This window comes from Phodopus roborovskii, unplaced genomic scaffold, assembly GCF_943737965.1.
Source record: "Phodopus roborovskii unplaced genomic scaffold, PHOROB, whole genome shotgun sequence".
In the NCBI taxonomy this organism is placed as follows: domain Eukaryota; kingdom Metazoa; phylum Chordata; class Mammalia; order Rodentia; family Cricetidae; genus Phodopus; species Phodopus roborovskii.
Genome location: NW_026126410.1, coordinates 8920829 through 8945194, shown reverse-complemented (window position 1 = coordinate 8945194; position 24366 = coordinate 8920829). Strand labels below are relative to the sequence as shown.

Here is a 24366-nt window from a genome sequence, read left to right as displayed (position 1 = left end):
TGGAAGGAGTGAAGTTTGAGGGAGAGGAAGGAAATGAGGAGGAGGGGAATGCCATGATAAAGAAAGAAGACTAGGGTGAGGAGCCAGGTGGTAAAGGAAGAAGAGGAGGGGGAGGAGAGGGAGGAGGAGAATGAGGTGAAGGAGGAGGCAAACAGGAGTAAGAGGAGAAAAAAACATAATTGACCAGAGACCAGGGGAATGTGGAAGGACAATGTGAAAGTTAATCTCCTTGTCACAATACATTTCAACACATGAATGGTATAGTTTTATTTTCATTCAAATTATCAGATAAAAAATCGAGTATTGTTTTATGACCAGTATAACATTGCCTGAGTGCTAATGCTCCCTTCTTACAGCCATTTGAGGATATTTATTGGCTTTGTGGTAAGTTTTGGAAGTCAATTGCCTTAGAATACACTTAATATTAAGTGCACTTAAGCTGAGACAGTAACAACTTCTGCTTTAAAATATTTAATAAATGTACAAGCAGTAATAATTCATACACCCTTGACCATTTAAAAATTCTTAAAAGTTTATACCATATAAGCCAGATCAAGGTTCTTAAGATTCATGTTTTGTTTAAATGTATTAGTATATAGGACTGTGGCAATAGTTTTACATGACTCTGACAGCATTGTTGTTGAACAAAGATTTTTCCTTTAAGTTGTCAGTTGGCACATTTACATGGTAATAAGTAAACCATACATCTATAATTGAGAGAAGTTCCATTATTATAAAGTAAAGAAAGTTACTCAAAATCATGTCATCCATAAAGGAAGATGCCTTAACAGGTTTTAATGTCAGAACACACACATTGTAGACAAACCAAAATCAGCTATCCAGTTACTTTCACAACTTTCTGTGACTTCATAATGATGTTCCAAATGCATTTTATTGTGGGTCCATCTTTGATCAGATATTAGCAAGGTAATAATAGCACCTGTTTTGTTTACCACAATGTATCAGAACAAAAATGTTTAACTATGAAAATGTGCATAAGAAGGAAACTATGCTGTTTGTAGTCAAGTAATATTTCCATAGTGTTTTATGGAATCAATAAATTAGCTCAGAAAAAAGAACAATTTTCATAATTAAATCTGATGTCTGTATTAAGTGATGCCATCATGAATACTCTGGCCTTGCCAGTAGGAGATGAAATATTTATCAACTGAAATATAAATAATGTTGTTCCTGGAAATATATAAATAACTTGATAAAGCATATCATGGTACCAGATATGCTACATAGGTATATTTTAATACTACAATTTCTCCCTGAAATGATCTGTGCAGTTTTCTACTGAACAAAAATGAGAGAATATCATTTCATTTATACAGTAATCCAAATTTCTCTCTTGTGCATTTACATCACACACAACAAATTGCTATACGTTACAAATTGATATCACGTTAAATCCCATAAAAGTAATCGCTTACCTTATTCTTTCTCTTCCGTCGAAATCTCAGAAGTTCTTTGTGTTGTCTAGATACAAAATTCACTGCTGCGTACTCCAGAAGTGCTGAAAACACAAAAAGGAGGCATACTGCCATCCAAATATCAATAGCTTTGACATATGAAACCTGGCCAGGAGAGAAGAGGAAAAAAAAAAAAAAAAAAAAAAACAAGAAAATTAACTTTGGTTGCTACTGCCTTCAAAAGCAAAATTGGTTGTTATTTTATGATTCTGAATATAGTTTATAAATCAATGAGAAAAATGAGTGAAAAAAATCTACTCACTAAGATCTTCCAAGATGCTATTTTTTTTTTTTTTTTTTTTTACAAATTTTATGGATTAGTCATTAGTGAGAAATTTGGCTGTAATATATTTGATCATTCATCAAGTATGTTATTAATACTGCTGAAAACCACCTCAGCCTGTGACCTCTTGGAGCCAGCAGTCTCCTGTTCCAAGCCTCATTCCTGAAAGCCACAGTGACCCCTTTACCGTTCTCCATTGTCTCTGGCACTCTGTCTGTATCCATTGGTCCAGCCAGTCTCTGGGCTCCTAATTGTCCTCACCCAGGATCCCAAAGGCCACACATTCTCCTTGTCAGGAAGTCTCTAAGGGTATGGGATTTGTCAGAATGGGAGCTACTAATGCATGGGAATTAAGATTCACTGGACTCAGTTCAGGTTAAGTGAGGTTGATTCCAGGAGAATTCACTTACACATGAAACAGGTTCCCGCTCCACCGATGACACGATGACATCCTGACACCTGGATACTCTCTGCAATCCAACCAGGAAGCAAGAGAGCAATCTAGGGTCCAGGAATGCTTCAGGTCCGCACCCAAGTGGGCGTGTTCAGCGCAACAGGTACAAGCTGGGTGGATCTCTCACTACAAGTTAGAGGTGGTTGTTAACTGCCATTTTGATGTGGAGTATTGAATCAGGTCCTGTGGCAGAGCAGCCAGTGCTCTTAACCACAAAGTCAACTTTCCAGTCTCGCAGTGATTTTTTTTTTTTTTTTTGAGATTATTTTTAAGGGCAAACATGACTGCATTGCCTTCAAGTTAAACTCACTATTTTCTCATCATGAATTTAAAGGCTCAAATATCTATTTCAGGTCCATAGAAACCTTTGCTATTAGGCTCTAGCTTACCTTTCTTACCAATACCATCCATTTTGTTTTTTTACCACTTCCATCTGATATTTATTAAATGCCAATAATTTTGAGTTCTATTATTTTGTATTTTAGAAATAGAAATGGAGCTTATGTTGACGCAATTAGGTAAGCAATTCATAACCAAACTATGTACTAAGAGAATACACATAAAGGAAAATGGAATGATGGAAGAAGGACCAGGCAAAGGAGAATACACTAGGTAAGGACTGCTCTGGGGATGTATTCATCACTCGGGTTCCTTATAGGTTCATCATAGGGTTCCTTACTATGTCCTAGCTCCTGTTTCCTTCTTCGAATATTTGGAAACTGAAAACAACCAACAATTCCCTTCTTCCTGCCTTATGAGCTTTTGACTTGCCTTTACTTTGTTTGGAATATTCCCTTTGAGGTACTCCTGTTTATCCTTCTGAAGTCAGCATAAGCTACTTTCTCAGGAAATCTTTTCCTAAATGTCCATAATAGAAGATCACATTTCACTTCCTTCCTCTGCCTTCTTCAAACCAGAGGCAAAGCTCCTCATCATAGAGGTGGTATTGAGGCCTAGTAAAATACCTGTTTAAAGTCATAGAACTACCAATGGCAAAGGTAAAGATGTGAAAATAATTAATGTACATCTGGAGGCCATAAATGTGGCCACTGTTCTATTACTTCCCAGTTTAGACTAATTAACTTGTGGCTTATGCTGACTTTATCCATATGGGGTATGCAGGAGTTGGGGAGAGGAAAAGGAATGGGGACATATGAAGAAAGGGGACATGGGGAAATTATGTAATTATGTTATAATCTTAAAATCTAGAAAAATGGATAAAGTTGGATGGGGTAGGGAGATGGAGATGGATGTGAGAGTGGTAAGGGGAAGAATGAGGGGTAAAATAGATCAAAGAACATTGTATGAATTTCTCAAAAATTATTAAAAGTATTTTGAAAGTTTATAATATATGATCTGTAGACTTATGTTCTCATTCCATAAGTACTGTGCATTTCCTCTATTATTTAATGTTATAATTAGAAAATATAAAAAATTTGCATTATAAATAACATAAGACATATATGACTGAATTTTATCATTATTAATGAGTTTGGATATCAGATAGAACCAAGTCATTGAAGAGTTATTGTCTTGGCAATTTTTCTTCAATCTAAACTTGCTTTTTTAAAAAAGAAATATGTGTATGTTACAGAACATTGCAATTTATGCCTTTGGGTAAGGTATTTGTTCCTCCTCTAACTGTCATCCATCTTTGTAGATTTCCCCAGTTCCATAAATGTCAAGCAAACCATGATGGATAAGTTTGACTGTGGAATAAGCAAGTGGGTCAGACATTCAGACAAATGTGTTCCTCAAAACATGCTGGCAATTAGTCTTCATATGTGTTGCTTTGTTGTCTGGGGCTTTTATTGTTGATCTCTATGACTTTTACTTGATCATTTAGTTTATTCACTATGATGTGAGATCCTCCCTAAAATGTTTATATTTTTGTAATGTTTATAGGATAAATATTATCCTGAAATGCTTTTGAATGTCATCTAATGTCAGAGATAAAATAATTTCAACAAAGAGAAAGAATAAATAGTGTTTTAAGGTCATTAGCTAAAGCAAGTGGAGTTGGTATTAAAAAGGGCTGAAGGAAAGCACTAGGCAGTAGCCAGTGAGGGCAGTGAGGTATTTGGAGCTTTGATATCCTGGGATTTTTAAGCCATAGCCCTGGAAGTTGACTTTCAGTGGTTGCACTGAAGATATAGGCACTCTGATTATAGGCAGACTTGTAGTACATGCATGATGCTTCTTATGCAACATTTGTCACACTCAAGGTTTTTACTTTAAGAGATAAAATGCCAATATATGAGCAAGGGAGGTCAAGATCATGATGGAGTAATCTACAGAGACAGATGAACCAAGCTCACTGAAACTCATAAACTCTAGACCTATAACTGTGGAGACTACAGGGGACCAAACTAGGCCCTCCATATGTGGGAAACAGTTGTGAAGCTTGTACTCTCTGTGGCGCCCTTGGGCAGTAGGACCACAATACAAACTTGGTACATGAGCTAGCTTTTGTGAGCCCATTCCTGATGGATGCCATGGATCCATGGAATGTCTTAATGCATGGGAGAGGAGCTGGGCTATGCCCCAACCTATTGTTGATTCCTGATGGGAGCTCTTACCTATGAGCAGGAGTGGACTGGGGGAATGTGGGAGGGTGAGGTGGGAGGAGGCAATGGGTTGGAAGGAGGGGTAGGAGGGAGAACTGGATTGAAATGGAAAATGAAATTTATTAAAAGAGACAAAATGCAGTGAAGAAGCCCTTTGTCCCGAGTTGCATTATTTCTAAAGACTAGAGTCATCCTTGAGGCACCACTGAAAGTGCCACCAGGGAAAGAAGAAAGGATCACAATGGTCACCGTTACTTCTGATTCCAGTTTTAGGTCCCAGAGCCTTGCTTTCATATCTTCTATCAGGTGTGACTAAAGTTTTCTAACATTTACATGTAAACATAAAATGAATCTAGACATTACTGGAGATGGTTCTTGGGAGGGTGCCATTAGACTTCCTGGCATTCATAATCTATTAACTTTCAACATGCTCATTTGAAGTTAAATTAAACGTATGACTTCTTGCTCCTGTTTTATATGCTGGAGATTTTGCACTCTAGCTGCCTACTTATTATGACCACCTTTCATTCTCATTCCTTTTGCTCAGGTGTCTAAGAGTGTTATTTATAATTCAGACTACAATCTTGGAGAGAGATCATGCCTATAAGGGTCATTTAAATACCTATTTTTGAGGAAAGGTCTATCTCTCAACAAAGGTACATTACTTCATTTTATCTTTTAGGAAGTTCATAAATATGGTTCTGTGATTTTATATATATATATATATATGTGTGTGTGTGTGTGTGTAATATAAACTATGATATATGTAATATGTACATATATTTGTGTTCAATACAGTATAGAGTAAAGAGGAGTTTTAGGTGAAAAGTAGTGTCAAAATTGCATATACAGGTTTTGCTTTATAAATTTAACTTTAGCATCAAGTCATTGTATACTGCTGTTATGAAAATGTAAACTTTGGAATTGTACTTAAACTTAGTATATACACACATATACACACAAAAGCCATGAATTTGAAAGAGAGTGAGAAGCATCAGAATATGGGAGGAAAGTATTAGGGGGAATGCTATAATTTGTAGTCTCGAAAGTAAAAATAAATAAATTGAAAAAATACAGCAACTCTGTCTATATGTCAAGTAGAGAGAAAATGTTTATTAAATTATAAATTTTATACTCAATAAGCCTACTAAGTGTAGCCAGATTAAAGGACAACTGTAAATACCCAGCATTTTATTTTCTATGGCTCCACCCATGCTTAGAAATCACACTCATAGGGTATTTTTATATAGTATTAAAACATTTTAGCTTAATATACATTATATAATGTATATTTAATGGTAAAAGTTTGGGTAAATAATCTTTTCATTTTCTGTTGAGTTTTCTTTCTCCTCTTTTTTCAAATATTAACATGTATGGAATATTTATATTATTAAAGTAAAACATTTAAGTAATGTATTGAGTATTTTGTTCACATTCAAATGGTCTACCATAAAATGAAAATCCATTTTAGGATATGATACTACAATAACAAAGCAAAAATGAATCCCCACGTGTCTACTTTTTCCAGACTTGATTGAGGTACTATCAGTTAATTATATTTTGTATTTAAATAGTAAGGCAAACACCCTGCTGGCTGGAATAGCTTTCCACTGCTGTAGTGACAAGAAAGTCTGATTACTATATGCTCACCTTGTCATATAACTTACTGTTTAAATCCATTGAGTATTTTCTAGACCATTACAAGTGTTTGTTAATTAATTTTAAGAAACCAACAGTAAATATACCTCTTTCCATTTTCACCTTTTATTCTTTCAATTAATATAGCCCACAATAAACAGTATGCCAGCATAATCAAAGCATTAAGAGAACATAAGGATTCACCTTAATTTTACATTAGCTATAGTTATTTCTATAATTGGTAGCGAAACTATTTTTATATTTTCCATGAACTATTGTTTTCCTTATAACATGAGGGAGATAACTGCAAGCTTTAAGTTCTTTTTCATTAATTTTGGGATACTCTAGAGTAAAAAAGGAGAGAAGCAGAGGTAAAGTTTATTGCAACTGAATTTTCAGAAAGATGAAAATGGTATATTTGCTTGCTTTTTAAAACCAAGTATTGAGTAAACAATTTAAAAAGCTCATGTTGCCTAAATATGCATGTGGTACTCAGTAGACACACATGCAATGTTAGATTCTGAGGATGGAAATGTGTAAAAGATACACTGCCCTCTCGTAAAGCTACTTTACTTCTCATAAAGGTGTGTTTCACAAGCAAAATTAACCAAAATAAAGAAAGAAAGAAAGGAAGAAAGGAAGGAAGAAAGAAAGAAAAAGAGGACAGTAACTGAAATATCTGAAATATTAGGCTCAAGATCCTGTCCCTCATCCCTTAAATACCCTGTAGTCCTATAGTCTAGAATTTACAATATGTGTGGACCAGAGGCTTCTGGGCCTCTGTGATAAACTTAATTAGCTGTCTTCATACCTTCAAATGTTCTTTGTATGTTTATGTGCATTAGTTTTTTGTAAATAAGATAGCTGGAGTGGTAGACACAGAGTGGGAGGGATCCATATAGAATCTCCCTGAGAATTTTCCTTCCTCTGAATCTCCAATCTTTCTCACCTTTCATGTCCTTTTATAATTTGTATATGAATGAACTACAGTGTAGCTGAAGAAAAGACACAAAGTTTTAGAAGATAGAAGTGTATGCTTGTAACGATTCCTTTCTCTTTCCTTCACCAATGCTACCTTTCTAATGTAATACACCACCAATCCATTCAACTTGGGTTCTTCGGGTTTGGCCATGAAAATTGGTATGATTTGTGCATTGAGAACAGAAATTGATTCTATGCCAACTTTTATCTAAAAGGTGTTTTTGTATGTGGTTGCTTTCTAGTGTTCATGCACTCCCCAATTGAGAGAATGGGGCATATAGCTGGTAACCATAGTTTCTACATAAGACATAAGGAGCAAACTAAACTGCTCCACATTCTAAACCCAATTATCAGATGCTGAGAATTAAGCCAATCTCAGAGAAGCCTAGAAGACACAAAGATAATTCATAGTTTGCTGTGTAAGAAAAAATATCACTAAGACAACCAATTTTGTTGTTACTTGTTCTGTAGAATAATTGTAATGAAATAAGACCTAGACAGTCCTTAGGGCTAAGAATCTCACACAGAATACCTAGTGTTAAGAGACAGAGTTTGGATGAACCCTTGCTGAGGTTGTACTGTGATGGATATAAGTATATGCCAGAAAGGTACCTGTGGCTGATCATTAGTCTTTAAAAAGTAGATGTTTCATTGTTCATATCTGAACTTGCTATTGGGTTAAAATCATGAGTGACCAGTATTACTCTTTTTCCACTCATGATGCACATTGGTGCCTCTGAAGAATGACTGCTTTTCCATATTTGAAAACTCATAATAATGTAGGGATTCGAGTTTGAAAGTCTTTGGGTGGATGTCACAGTATCAAGTTTGATGATTGCAAGCAATTTTGAGATTTCAAACAGCAGATAGGAATATGTTCTTTTAGGTGACTGTTTTGAAATGTACAGGAGAATTCTCAGCATCTGTTTTACTAGCCCTCAAACAAATAAACAGTCAGAATTCTAATTTCAAGAGAAATTCTGTTCTTTAGAATAAACTGATCCAGTATGTTAATGACTGTTGCTTGTTCAGGGTGTTCGAAGTTGGCCCTTCTGAATTCTAGTATGTCTAACTAAATGTGCTAAATATCTTGTTCTTTCTACTCACACCTTTCAATTCTCTCAGAGCTGTCCCATTCAGTGTCATAAATAGTTAGTTCTCTTCTGTACTCCATAAAACCTGTAAACTCTTAAAATGGAAACATTCTGTCCTTTTTTAAGTACTAAGTACTAACTTATGGCTCCAATAAGATTTCATCTCCTGTTAGCTCAGGAATAAGACAGATGTGAGTAAATTCCCTTTAAAATTTGATTATGTATTTTCTACTATCACCCAGACTCCTTAAGACATTCATACACAAATGCATAAGCACTGAAACTCAGGTTAAACAAATAAGCAAGTTTGTAATTTTCACATGGGAAATATATTTCAAAAACACAAACTGATTTGAACTATTTAAAAGGCATAATACAGTCTCAATAAAGGAAGATATTATCTTGAAGAAAATCATCACTTCTTAATGAGAAAAGTGAACATTGTTCAATAGCAATTTTTTCTATATTATGTAACATTTGCATTATGTGACCAAAGTAGATTTACTCACACATTTTTATTTAATCAATTGAACTAGAATGCATTCCTATTACAGTAAGGGGACTGTGCATAAATTTATAATTTATCTCAGGTAGCACATACTGCATCAAATGTTCATGATAAGCTAACTTTACTTTATTATGTTGAAGGTCATAATTTTAAGAAAAATAATAATATTTTGTGTTGGAAAATTTAGAAAGTTTCTTTACATCAGTGGTTTTCAACCTGTGTGTTGTGATCTTTTGGGGAATTTCATATCAATATCCTGTACATTAGATATTTCCATTATGATTCATAACAGTAGCAAAATTATAGTTATCATGCAGCAGTGAAAATAAATTTATTGTTGATAACAACAGGAAGAACTATACTAAAGGGTCAGGTCACAGAATTAGGTAGGTTAAGAACCATTGATTTAGATAATAGATACTTCTTAGAAATCATCTTACAAGAAGAAAATAATTTTCCATTACATAAATAAACATAAACTCATATTTTACTTTTAGTATATCTTATTGAGAGAGGTATTGAAAGTTTTACAAACTTCATATGGCAAACAGTTTAAACCTGGGTGATTAGAATCAAATTATAGACTTAGATAAGCACTGTTTCCTATTGACCTATAGCTGCTTGGAGCTAGAAGGTAGGGGCACAAAGTAATGCAAACCAGGGTGTAGCACCAATAGCAAGTGCAGTTATTGATGGAGAGTAATTACTATAATGTTTTCCTGGAATCAATTTGATAATACATTACCAACACATACAGATATCAGTGTCTCAGTTTATATTCTAAATATATACCAAGAAAATAATATGAAAACATTATTTATGTGTAAACATGTGTACATATGTACCAGCATTTAAAATTGCCATGTACATCAATTTAAATAATTTTTCAATATATTTTAAGTGTTTAAATATACAGATACAAAAATTTTCATGGTACATATGATGACTGTTGAGATTTAAATAATAGGAAGCCATTACACATTCTGTGCATTCCAGGTATCAGCGATTTACTGAGTAGTTTCCTTAAATAACTTCATTTTGTAAGATTTAGTGCTTTAAAAATCAATGTTGGATAACCTAATGAATTTTTGATCAATCTGATGACATTTTTGTGCATATAGTACATGCATTTCCCCTCAGGACACTTACCTTTGGTAAGGAGGCCCGGGATCCAGAACTCTGTGTCGTCATAGTAAGCACAGTGGTGATACCCAAAGCTACCCTTGCTGGGGCTGCATCCATGTTAATCCAGAATGATACCCAAGATAGAATAACAATCAGAAGGCTGGGAATGTACATCTGGATCAAGTAGTAGCCCATCTGCCGCTCAAGATGGAACCGCACTTCTATGCATGTAAACTTTCCTATTTGTTCATAAAATAAATGCAACCATTAAATAAATGTCAAGTTTTGTTAAGTCAACAAAGGTGACTGCATTTTCATAATAACTTTACTATAAGATTTCCACTAAAATGGAGAGACACATATTAAAATTGGAGTTTGTCTTCAATTTTTTTTTTTTTTCTGTTTGCATCTGGAAGCAATGTGACAAGGGAGTGAACTCTTCCAGCAAATATTATGCAATCCTATTTTCATGTTCAAATAGCTTTTCATACTTGTCAAAGTACTCAAAGGTCTGTTGTTGTTTTTTTTTTTTTCCAGTTTCTAACACTTTTGCTGAGGTGTATAGAACATGTTTACTATGTGAAGGTTATCTACATTTTGTAATTCAGGAGCTTTCATATGCTTTTTACTTTATCAGCTGCTATTTGTTTCAGAGAACTTTATGCTTCCTGTAAGTGCTAAGAGATGATTGCAAATGAAGATGAGTGGTTTCATAAATAATACTATAGAAAATTAAATATGTATTATTTTGCATTAATAAACCTTTGAGATAATTTTAGAATGCACTGAAAAATAAATTAGTTGCATACACTGCATAAATGTATGTATGCCTTTATGCCTCTGTTATATACATCTTTCTGCAAATAAATGTTATGAACGTTTGATTCAACATCACACTAATATGTCTCCTTATCCTCTGGTTCTAATTCTATTCATTTATCTCTACTAATTTGTTATCAGTCCTTCAACTAAATGGCATTTTAAATATTGGATTCTTGGATTTATTGTCTACTATTTTGAGTAGGATAATGTCTGAAAGCTCATATGCTCTTTAAGTATTCTCTGATACAAGTTAGTTACATATGTGAATGGAGACATTACCAGATGTTTTTATATTATTTGGAGCAGGCATACTTGGGGATACTTTCATCTCCTATATCACACAAATATTAGGCAACCAGGTCTTCTGGAAAATTTGTATTCAATTAATTACTTGAGGTAAGCACTCATAATTATGAGCTGAAATATAAAGGTAGGCAAATGTACTTTCTGCTTAGATGAATCTTTTGACTCTGTATCATCAAAATTCTCCCGCAGATGGTATCTCCAGAGTCATCTACTGTGTTGACAGTATCCTTTTAATTCACATTCTAGGAGAATCTGTAAATTTAACTTTATTTACAAACTATTAATTTGAAGATGTAATCAAGTTAAAATGAATTATTGTGTGTATTAATGGGGCTCTATTCCAACATCACTGGTTTCCTTATAGGATGAGAGATATTTGTAGAGGACAGCATGTGACAATGGAGAAATAGACTAAAGTGATGTGTTTTTAAGTCAACATAAACCAAGAGTTGTCAGAAACAGGAAATTAAGAAAAAGTTCAGAGAAGGAACCTTCCTTGGAGCCTCCACAGTAAACATAGTTTATCTGTTACTTTGATTTTTTTTTTTTTTTTTTTGTATTTAGCTTCTAGAGCTATGAGAGAATAAAATTTTGGTGTTTTAATCTACCAAATGTATGGTAGTCTGTGATTGTAGTCTGGGGAAACTAATGCACAGCTATGTACCATCTCTAGAAACATTTCAGCATATCCTAAATGAAGTAATAAATTTGTCTGCCCTTAGAGAGAAATGGACAAAGGCAATTCCATGTTCTTTAATTTTATGCTTAGATGCTAACCATGAACTTACTTATAAGTTAGGTAACACCTTCTTCTGTGAGCTGAAAATGGTAATTAAAAATTAGATATTGTGAGTTAGTTAAGGAGATAAGGGAGACTGGGACGTTATGGGAGGTAAACAGAGCTCACAGTTCTGGAAAATACTGAGGTCACAATGAATCATTCTTTAACATAATGACACTGTAAGAGTTACAGCTGATGTTAGCATGCTAGCATCAAACCATATACACATCTCACTGGAGGGGAAACTTGACTTGTGGAAGTTTAATGGCATTTGTAGGTGGAATACGTTTATGGGAATAGCCCACAAAAGTTAGGAGAAGTGAATTGATTTCATAAGGGTATAAATACCACATTAAGTTTCTTAATCCTAGGTGTTAGTTGTTAAATATGATATCTACTCAAGACAAAGGGTTTCTCTATCATTTCAAGAAGTAACTGAGAATATTAATTAATGAAAATACTAAACTAAATATAAAATAGAAAAAATGTTTTGGAATGCATGAAAGTATGGCAAATGATGTCATTATTTAAAACAAGTCCCTTTGTTAACATATGCAGTGTTTATATCCAAAAATAGTTTAATATTTTTCTATAGAAATGAAACATGTTTATAAGTATCACATCACCCACAACCATGTTGTTCCATAAAGATTTTTCAAGTGTAACTAAGCATCAAGCATTTCTTTGATCTCTTACAAATCAAATATGACAAGAATCAATGAGGGGAAGCATCCATAAATTTTGAAATTGTCCATTTTCTATTCCATGAGATAAAACTATTAAAATAAACATTACATTGCTTTTTTTAATAATCTGTATATTGTTAAGATGAAATATCATAATCATAGAGAAAAATAATCAGTCCCTACCTGTATTGTAGTGTTTAGTGCAGTATCGCAAATCTTTTTCTTCTTTCAACAGAAACTGAGGCAAAGTGAGTCCTTCAGCTACTTGTACTGGTGCCTCATCTTGCCATTCAAAAATGAGATCATTCATTGTGTACCCAACTAGACAAATGTTATAGAAACACTTGTATCAAAGGAAGACATTCAAATAGAAGCAATAATAACATTTCTGTATAATCAACACATGGAAGGAGAGGATCACTAAGACCTAGAGTCTATTAACTGAATAGTGCATTTTCTTATTGCACCTTCATAATGTAAGAAAATGAAGTAGGCTTGGAAGAACATAATATGGAAGGTGGTATTTATTCTTTCATAGGGATGGAAAGCTCTTGAATTAATTCAGCAATTTTTAACATTATTTCACTACCTTAATTTCCAGGACTACTCGATAAAGCCAAATAGTTCCTGACTAGAAAAGGAATTAAAATATAAATATCTCTGGGGAAAGTATTAATGACTGATGCTTTTCTTGCTTTAATCATCTCAGGTTGTGTAATCTGCTTCTGACTGGCCTTGAACTCACAGAGCCACCTGCCTCTTCCTCCCCGATGATTCACTCTTATTCATAAGCCCTTTCATATGTGCATTATAAATCGCATTCCGTTTAAAGCCAACAAGGATGCACATTTCTCAGAGATCTAATAGCAGTAAGATAAGCACTCATTTTATCTGCTGCCATTTGAGATATGTATCTTACATCCATACAAAGAATTACAGAAGACAAAGTATTTGAGGTTATTTTTTGCACCAATTTAGACAGATGAATGAAAAAATAAGTCAAACTTCTATCAGTTTTGACATAACAAGGGCTTTGTAAAATCTGCTGGAAACAGAAACTAGCTGCCTGAAATCCCATTGAAGCCAAGCTCTAATTTTTTTCTCATCCAGTTTATACAAGCACATATAGCTTGTTATTGTGGTGAAGAACTATTCACATCAAGTGATAAATGCATGGACATTTTACAGCCATATTACTGTATTTACTTATTTAGAACTCAGGAGGCTTAAGCTTGAAAACCTTAGGTAAATAATGAGATAACCATGTTTAAAGTTTATTTCCCTTATACTGAGTAACTCAGTGAGAGTTGAAGGAAACAATGGCATTATTGCCTCAGTAAACCTTCAAACATACTTTAATAGATTTTCTTCCCCAGAGTCCAAAGTGTTTTAATATCCTTTTCCTCTAACTAACAAATCTTTGTAGAAGCTTAAGAATATTAACGAAAACAGACTTGGTAATGAGAGCAAGGTGATAAATTCATTTGCCTTGAATTGCCTTGAATTTCACAATGAAAAATTAATTCACACAAAGAACAAAGATGTTAACTGGAACTTGAGCAAAAATTTTATTTGATGATTATGGTGAAACCTGCAAGTGGACATCTCTTCTCTTGCTTTTCAACATGTATTTGTCAGTACCAACTGTAAGTCATTCCACTCCATTTGAGTTGGACCTTGAAAGTAATGAATGGCCCCCAAATGAAGAATGCAAAAGAAAAAGAACCTCAAGAAAAAGGCAAAGCAGTTTGTTTGAAATAAGCTAAAACACTCAAGGTTTATAATAGATATTAGAAATGCCCTTTTCATTCATATCTAGTGTATAAAGAAGGACATGAAATGAACAGATAAATCAATACAAGTTTGTGTTGGGGTTAAATTCTGAGTTAAAAGATCGACTTTCTAAAAATACCTATAAGTAAAATTAAGAGGTAAATATCTTTAGAGAAATAAGGTGATGTCACAGAATAGTGCAGTAGCAAGATCCTTTCATAAAATTCACAAGGTCCAAAACACTTTTATGGTCATAATGCCAAATTATTTGTTATTTGCATTGTTCTAATATTTTCTCATGTAGAAATAGTGGTAGGTAATGCTTTAACACAACACAGACAGTGGTACCAGGCTGTGCTGGTGTGTCCCTAAGTGCCATAACTCTTGGTAAAGAATGTCATTTTCATTTTACCATGCTCATGTTTGATGAAGTTGTAAATACCTTGTGGTAAAAGAAATGCTTCAAAAGTATCCTAGATCTTTGGATTAGTAACAAGTACTAATCTACTAGGACTGATCCTTATGAAAATATCCTTCTAATCTTTGTGGCAACATGGGAAGCCTGTATATAGTACTTTTCTGCGAACTGTATGTAAGGAATAGCACTAGTTGACTTAGGAACAAACTGAACTAGATTGTTTTTCCTTTTTCATGTGGGTACATTGCACATCCTTCTTGTAAATTGAAGTTGTAGATTAATGTTTCCTAGGTACTTAACAGTCCACTTGTAAAAATATACACACTTATGAACATACCACAGGAACAAAACTGGTAATAGTTTCTGTGAATAACAGATTCTGAGATTTCAAGCCAAAATTACATGATTGAGAAATTGTTTTCTGCAAAGCTGATGGAAAAACCAAGAATCTGAGACTAGATATCCCAGGGACTACGGTAAAACCAAATACAAAAAGAATATATATATATATATATATATATATATATATATATATATATATATATAGGCATCATACAAACAAATCTCTAACAAAACGTTCTGCTATACTCATAGACCAGTGTCTAGCTCAGCCATCATCAGGGAAGCTGCCTCATGCAACAGATGGGAACAAACACAGAGACCCACAGACAGACATTATGTAGAGAGTGGGACTCTCTGGAATATTCAGGCTTCAGTGGGATGTCTCCATCAAATCCCTCCCCTTAGAGCTCAGACAACCCTGAAGAAAAGGAGGTAGAAAGAGTATATGAGCCAGAGGGGATGGAGGACACTAAGGAAACAAGGCCTTCTAAATCAACATGATAGATGCACATATGAACTCACAGAGACTGAGGCTGCATGCACAGGCCTGCAGGGTCTGCATCAGATGGGGTCCTAGAGCTGAAAGGAGAGGACTCAAGCCCTTATCTGCAACTCAGAAGCAATCTACACTTGATAACCACTTGCAAATGAAAAAAATAGTTTTCACCAAGTGTTTCTTATTGGGGATACAAACTATTCTTAACGGAGGGCTTCGCCACCCAGCAGTAGATGGCCAATATAAAAACTCAATGACATCTTTAGAGGTTCCTTGTTACATAATGCATCATGGCTATTTTCAGTTTGTTTGTTTTCTCTATCTTTTAACCTGGAGGTCCTGTGTGTGTGTGTGTGTGTGTGTGTGTGTGTGTGTGTGTGTGTGTATACACATATATTTCCAGTTTAGTGTGTAGTGTATGAATGAGTGAGTCATCTTTATCTGTTACAATTGCCTTCTCTTGAGATCTTTTTATTTTGTTTTGTTTGATTTTGTCTTATTTAATTTACTTTATTATTACCCCTTAGAATTCTGTTTTTTTTTTCAAAGAGAAATTAAAAGGGATGTGTCCCTATGAGTGAGGAGGAAGGAAGGAACTGGAAGGGGGGCAGTGATGGGAGATGACATCCTGTAAATATGTTTCCCTTATTGGTTGATGAATAAAGCACTGTTGGCCAATTGGGAAACAAGGTAGGTGTGAAGTGTAGGCACAGGGAGACCAAAAGTAGACCACAATGGAGTAAGAGGCCCAGACTTCTTCTTAAGATAAGACCACGTGGAAATTATTAGATTTATAGAAATGTGTTAGTAATTAAGATAGAGCTAGCCAATAAGAAGCCATAGTCAATGGCCAACAACTCTGTAATTAATATATAGTGTCTTGTGTTATTTGGGGGCTGAAGCAGCCACAGGACCCAGGCAGCTGGCAGGAAAAAGTACAAGTAACATAATTGTGCCTGCAAGGTAGGTTTTAAGAACTTCCACTTAGAATCTCAAAATACTTAAAAAGGGATTTTAGAAAAAACAAGAACAAAGAAAAGCATGGCTTCTTGGTAGCAGCATTTTCTCAGGTGGGTTCTGTTTTGCTAGAGACAAGCAGAGACTTGCACAGCTCTTTTAAGTGAGTTTCCTAACTCAGCATAAATGGAAAAACTGCATGGCTCTTTTAAGTGGTCTTGCTAACAATTGGTGATGTGTATGAGCAGCTGGCAGTGGCATTCACCACATCTCTAAGGCTGCAACATGCTGTTTGATGGCAACATTGACCAAGGTGGTGAGTACAGCTCTCAGTGCTGGTGATAAATGTACCCCCCTCACATCTTGGAAAGACAATGGCTAAAGCAGCTGCAGCTTTGATTTTAACAATATTGTTTAACAAATAAAAGACTCATGGCTAGAAGATAAAGATTTATAGTAAAGGCAGATTCAGATGAAGTAAAACCTCTAAAAGGTTTACAGTGTTAAAAAAAAATACATAGGCTTGGAAAGAAAAGAAAAAGTATAAGTGGTTAAAGAAAAAAGGAATAGTATAAGGAAATGGTTCTTTGGAAAAGACGCTTTCTTTCTGTTCCCACAGAAGATGAAAAGCTGTGGATTCCTTCTAGACTAACATGGTTTGACCAAGCAACACCCCCTGTAGCAATAACCCAGGTGATATCACATCCAAGACACCTGGGATGATTCAGCCTTGCAGAATACTACAGCTAAGAACAGGTTTCTGTTTTCTGATGATCCCCATGGTTTACAGCAGGAAGCAATTTGGAGAGAATGACACCCACATTCCCAAATATTGTTTATAAATGTTTGTTTTCATTTAAATAGGGTTGATTCTAAATGGTTAATGATCACAGAAAATCTCCTTCTAAAAAAGGGAGGGGATTATGATATATAAATGAGTACTTTACATTGGTGTGAGTTTTGGTTTGATGATACAAATTTAAGGTCATTTTTGTTATAGGTATATTTCTCCTCTTGTTTAGGTATTGTATTTATATGGCTCTTTTAAAAATGTAATGAATAATTAAACACAGCTTGTAGTCACCTATATAGTGAAACCTTATAGTTAGGTTAGTTAGGTGTTCTAGATATATAGAGATATATTTCAATTGGATAGGCATTCTTTAAACCTTCCAAAGACCTACAGAATATGGCATTTAAAATGGTTTATGGTTTTTCTTAACAGTGTCTTAACAGTGAGACACAACTGCTCCTGGCAACACCAACTGCATCAGAAAGGAAGGTAGACATCAAAGAAACTCCTTATGGGGTTTGCCTGTGACATGGTGAGACTAACCATTTGGGCAAAAAAACACTGCTGTTGTCTGGACTGTTTCACTGTATGGTGTATGAACTGGACATGTCGGACCAGGAAAGTGACTGCTGAAACAAGATGGGACATTGCTTCAGGTTTCCTGCTTCATGGAAGAGTCTGCCAGACATCCTACAGAACATAGAGGTAAGAAAAGACCAACTGGAAACACTCAGATTTATAGAAATGGGTTAATAATTAAGACACAGCTAGCCAATAAGAAGCTCTAGTGAATGGCCAACAGCTCCATTATTAATATAGTGTCTGCTGTGTTATTTGGGGGCTGAAGATGCACTGGAACCCAAGTGGCTGGCCAGAAAGAGTACACATAAGAAAGGGGAAACTGTAATTAGAATCTTTCCCTGGGGTGGGGCAAAGCCATTTTCAATAAAAGGGAAAAATTCTAAAGTGTTAAAGGAAGGTTTTTCAATCTTTTAGGATTTCCTTTATTTTTTCTTTTGGTCAAGAAAATGTTAGTTTTCTCAATTAAAAAAAAAGTAATAGTTTATCCAGCAGGATTAATAGACAGTGATAATAAATTCAATTGTAGTAACAAATATTGCTTGCAACTTTGAATCCAAATAAATGTGATTTACTTTAAGTTTGGAAATTATTTTAAAAAGTTAGAGCTACTTTACTTATCTACCATATAAAAGTTTTTTTTTTATTTGCTTTTCTTATTTTATATATCCATCCCAGTTCCCTCTCTCTCCTTCCCTTCTTCCCTCCCTTTCTTCCACCCTCCCATTCCCCTACCACCCTCCCCTCTCATCCCTCCCCAACTCAACATGTAGGATGATGCCTTCCAGGAGGGCTCATCTAAATCTGTCAAGTTAGTCAGAATGGCTAAAATTAGAAACAGCAATGACAGCTTATGCTGGAGAGGATGTGTAGAAATGGGTACACTCCTCCTGGTGGGAATGCAAACTTGAACAGCCACTTTGGAAATCAGTATGGCAGTTTTTCAGGAAAAAGGGAATCAGTCTACCTCAAGATCCAGTAATTCCACTCTTAGGCAGTATATACCCAAAGCGTGCACATTTATAACACAAGGATATTTGTTCAGCTATGCTCATAGCATCATTATTTATAGTAGCCAAAACCTGGAAGCAACTTAGATGCCCCTCAACTGAAGAATGGATGGAGAATATGTGGCACATTTACACAATGGAGTACTATTTAATGGGAAAAAATGAAAACTTGAAATTTGCAGGCAAAGGGATGAAACTAGAGTAAATCATCCTGAGTGAGGTAACCCAGGAACATAAAGACAAACATGGCATATACTCACTCATAAGTGGATATTAGACATAATGAAACAGATAACCAGCCTATAATCCACAAACTGAAGACAAGGTAGGAAACAGGAAGGAGCCTAAGAGGGACATGGACCTCCTGGAGTAGGGAAAAGGGTCAAGATATCCTGAGCAAATTTGGAGCACAGTGTCATGGGGGAGGGAATAGAAAAAAGAGGAGGGGAGAAGTGGAGGAGGGAGGAGAACATTAGGCATCAGGAAGGTCAAGTTGGGGGAAGAACAGAGAAGGAGAGCAAGGAAAGAGATTCCTTAAAAGAGGGAAACATTATAGGCCTAATGAGAAATGGTGCTAGAGAAATCTCCAGGGAGCCACAAGGAAAACCCCAACTAAGAATCTGAGCATTAGTGGAGAGGCTGCCTTAAATGCCCTTCCATAAGGCCTTCACCCAGCAGCTGATGGAAGCAGATGTGGAGAGTCACTGCTAAGCACTGAACTCCTGGAGTTCAGTTATAGAGAGAGAGAAATGAGGAGCAAAGGGGTCAAGACTATGTTGGGGAAACCCATAGAAACAACTGACCTGAGAAAGTGGGAACTTAGGGATACCAGTCTGACAGCTGGGAAACCAGCATAGAACTAAATGTCCCTGAACGTGGACGTCAGTTGTGGGGCCTGGGCAGTCGTATGGGGCCTCTTACAGTGGAACCATTATGTATCCCTATTGAAGGAATGGGCTTTGGGACTCCAATCCCTATGTTGGGATGCTCTCTCAGCCTAGATACATGGAGGAGAGCCTAGGTCCTGCCCCAAATCATGTGACAGATTTTGAATATCCCCCATGGGAGGCTTCACCTTTCCTGACTAGTGAATGGGGGTGGTTATGGAAGATGTCATTCTGTAAATATGTTTCTCTTATTGGTTAATGAATGGTTAATGTTGGCAAATAGGAAAGCAAAATAGGCATGACTAGGAGATAAGGAGGATTCTGGGAGATTTAGTAGGGAGAGCCAAGATGTAGGGACTTGAGAGAAGAAGTCCAGACCTTCTCTCCAGTAAGATAAGACCACATGGAAACACTTAGATTAATAGAAATGGGTTAATGTTTAAGACAGAGCTAGCCAATAAGAAACTCTGGTAACAGGCCAACAGCTTTATATATAATATAGCATCTCTGTGTGTTATTTGGGGCTGATGAGACTGTGGGACCAGGCTGGTGGGAAAACTGCTCATAACAGGGAGGTGGGGAGATGGTGGGGAGAATGGGTTAAAAGGGAGAGGGAACTGAAATTAGTATGTAAAATAAGATTGCTTTTAATATAATTAAAAATTAATTTAAAACTATTGCAACTACAAGCAACACAGGAAGAAACAGTTTATTTGGCTTTCAAATCATTATATAGTCTGTCATTATGGGGAAGTTAAGGAAAGGATTATTATATTCACAGTCAAGAACAGACCTGAAGAGAAATTCACCCACTGTGTGCTTCCTTGCTATTTATGTTCCGCTAGCTTTCTTTACTCTTATACAATTCAATGTACAGCCTAGGAAATGGTGCTGCTCATTTTGGACTGGAACGGGTAACAAGACTGTCCTCCATGGACACCTCCCACAGGTGAACCTTATCTAGGTAATTGCTCATTGAGACTCTTTCAAGTGATTCTGTTTTTGTCAGTTGGCAATTAAAACCAATCTGCATTTGTAACTACAAATGTATGTGTGGTGGAAAACTGGTTCTTTTAAAGAGATTTAAAATCACACTGTTCAAGTGGGCCTTGTTCTAATGTGATTGTTGTTCTCATAGGAAGGGGCCTTTTGGCCATGTATATGCACAAAGGAGAAGAGAACAAGGACTGTAAGACCACATTGAAGCCATGGCAGGAAACCTTAGGTGAAACCATTCTTGCAGACATGATGATTTTAGACAACCTGATTCTACATCATGAGGAAATAAACTTCTGCTACCTAAGCCACTCTGCTTGAGGAACATTGTTATAGAAACTCTAACACACTGAAATAATAATCAGTGCAAAATAAAAAAAAAACAAAGGAAAACAAAAAACTTTTTAGTTAATAATATTAAATGAGAACAATAGTTTAGATGTTTTCTTTGTCCTTGTTTTGCTTTTAAAAGTACTTGACATTTGGTTGATAAGGTATTCTCTTAAGAGGAAAAAGATTAGGTCCCTTGGCAGATGTAGAGAGCAATGTGCTTCTTGGACACATGTTGTATGGCTGGGTTTTCTTGCTACAGGATACATGATCATTCTCCTATTACTGGGTCCTATCATCCAATAAGGCTGAGATGGGTAAAATTGGTGGTCATTTCTATTGGCACTATTGTACTTGGATATTTTCATTTGTTGCCATAACAACAGGGAGACAATGTCTGGCATAACCTCTAAGGAGCCCTTATGTCCACTGAATTATCCTTCAGTCATTGTTCTAAGATAATTTTTACCATTTCCAAGCAACAGGATATAGAAGCTCTTTATTTTAAACCCCTTGGTGGATGAGCTAAGAATTGAAATTACCAGCTCATACTTTATAGGACTCTGCGGGACCATCTAGAATCAGGACTATTTCCAAGGAACAAAACAGTAATAAATCAAACCAAAAATTTTAAAAAGTATTTGTTCATTTGACTCTCTGTTTATGTGTTTTCCCAATCATTCAAAGAAGAACCTACATATATATTTTTCATCTATTCATTTATCTAACTCAACATGCCACATTGACATAGGTAATTTATATGGCTGCCTGTGTTGACTCAAGTACCCTGTAAGGATATCTGAATCACTCTCAAAAACCTGAAGAGTAACCTTATCCAAACATTTTCATTTCCAATCCCCTCTAACTTTTCTGAAGCTTTTGTCATTTTTTCAAACAATCTTCTAACTCTACAATCATACTGCTTCAGGGGAAGTCTCTAGACAATCCTAACAGACTTCATTCCCTAGTATTTCACTTCTGAATATGTTTCATTAGACATAGAAAAATTTCTATTTTTCCATATTACTACTGGTAATTCACCTTTCATCCCACTTATGGTCTTTTCTCCCATTACGTTATCTGCTATAGGCTATTAACCTCTTCTCATTTCTAAAAAAAAATGAAAGAAAAATATTTTTAATGTAGTATCTTAAGCAAATGATTATTTTAAATACCATCACATTATTAAAATAATGCTTACAAAACAGTAAAATTTAAATAATAATTGTAAGACAGAAATATAAAAACAGTGAAATGCTGTGTAGAGAAGTTAAAACTTCTCTACAAAAATTGATTCATAACTTGATTTAAATGAAAATTTTACTGTGTTCTTCAACTGGTAGTTAATCTGAAGTACAAAAACACATATCACAGTACCAGTTGTGAGAACAGTGTAGACCTGCTAGTAAATGAAAATCTAGACAAATGTGGCTATAGTCTTTCAGTGATTTAAGAATGATCAAGTAGAGAAGCGTTACAGAAAACAACTCAGCATCAGAACTATAAAAGGAGAATTAACCTAAAAGATACACTTGAAATCAGCATGAACATAATATAAAAGAAAAATGGGGAAATTTTCTATATTCTAGAAAATAAGTATACAATATAGGTCTAGAAGGCAGAGTGAGCAAAAATAATTGCTATTCCTTGAGAATTTGATTTCATTCCCTGGAACTCAAGGTAAAAGCAGAGAGCTGACTTCCAAAAGTTGTCCTCTGACCTCCAGATTGGTGTGTCAAGGCATGTATGCACATACATGTACAGAGAGAGAGAGAGAGAGAGAGAGAGAGAGAGAGAGAGAGAGAGAGACAGAGGCAATAATAATAATAATAATGTAAATATTTATTGAAATAAAACAAAATTTACTTATATTGAAAAAGTACATATATCCTATGCCATTAAAATTTTGGGTTAAAACAATAATGTTTTTGTATAATTACCATTCCATAACTATTTACAATGTAGATTTAATTACATGTACATTTGAAATACTGTGCTATGAAAATGAAATAAAGTTTTATAATGTCACTAACATATACAAATTAGAAATATGCTTATTCAAATGAAGACTCTGGGCTAATAATATATTTAAATAAAATTGTAGTTTAGAGATTTATTGATGAGTTCTAAATTCACATTTAATTTTAAAAGAAAGTCAGAAAAGCATTTGGGTTAGCTGTCTCAAAAATGTTTTTAGGAGAGGACAGAAAATTATTTCTAGTTTGACCTAGTTTGCAAATTCTTGTGTTTTTAATCAACATCTGGATTTAAAAAAAAAATAAGGGAAGAAAATATCCACTCTTGGCTCATACTGATTTTTGCTGGGAGAAATATTACTCAAGTCACTTTTATTGACTTGACAAGGAACAACTGCTATGTCAAAACGCATTTAACTGATTCTTTTATGATTTGTGCATTTGATTTGAAATCCTTTTCCATAACTCATAGTGTCACATATGGTTTCATTTAAATATGTAAGTCTGCTAAATTAAGTGTCTGTTACATTCTCTGAAGCCCTCTGGTGTAACTACCTTATGATGTAACTTCTCTTAACAAGTACTTTAAAGACTAGAATTACCTTTTCTTTCTCCTTTCTGTTTGGGATAATGGTGGTAAAATAGAGGAATTTAGCTTTCTTAAATATCAATCAGACAAATCATTTGGTTCACATTCTCAAGATTTTATAAGATTGATATACATTAAACATACAGTGTTAAAAGTTCTTACGGGAGATCTTAATTAAAATTGGAAAAGGACCTGACCTTGAGCTAAACCATTTTAATGAGAAAAATGTGTTGTGGTTACTTGGGGTTTTGCAGTAGAACAAGTCACAGAAGGACACTGCCTGCCTACTTCCTTGGAATAAACTTCAGGTGGTTGGGAAAACAATCCAATGTGACTGCAGAAGGTCAAAACTTCAGGATCATTCAAATGTATGAAAAAAAAATCAATCTCACAGGCCTCATATCACACCAAAGAGATCCACAGTGACCCTAGGTACTGTGTGACAGTCACACAGTACCTAGACGTTCAAACTGTTTGGAGTGGAGCCTGGAAAGGAGCTG

At 35.0% G+C, this 24366-nt stretch overlaps 1 protein-coding gene across 1 annotated transcript in view; it reads right to left on the bottom strand.

Moving 5' to 3' along the window:
* The window catches only part of Glra3 (glycine receptor alpha 3), a 129105-nt gene that overhangs the window by 12500 nt on the left and 92239 nt on the right, over window positions 1-24366 (bottom strand). Inside the window, exons 6-8 of the mRNA XM_051182439.1 lie at window positions 12904-13041; window positions 10150-10364; window positions 1437-1580 (exon numbers count right to left, since the gene is read on the bottom strand). Of these exons, the coding sequence (XP_051038396.1) occupies window positions 1437-1580; window positions 10150-10364; window positions 12904-13041 (497 nt within the window). The remainder of the gene's footprint in view (window positions 1-1436; window positions 1581-10149; window positions 10365-12903; window positions 13042-24366) is intronic.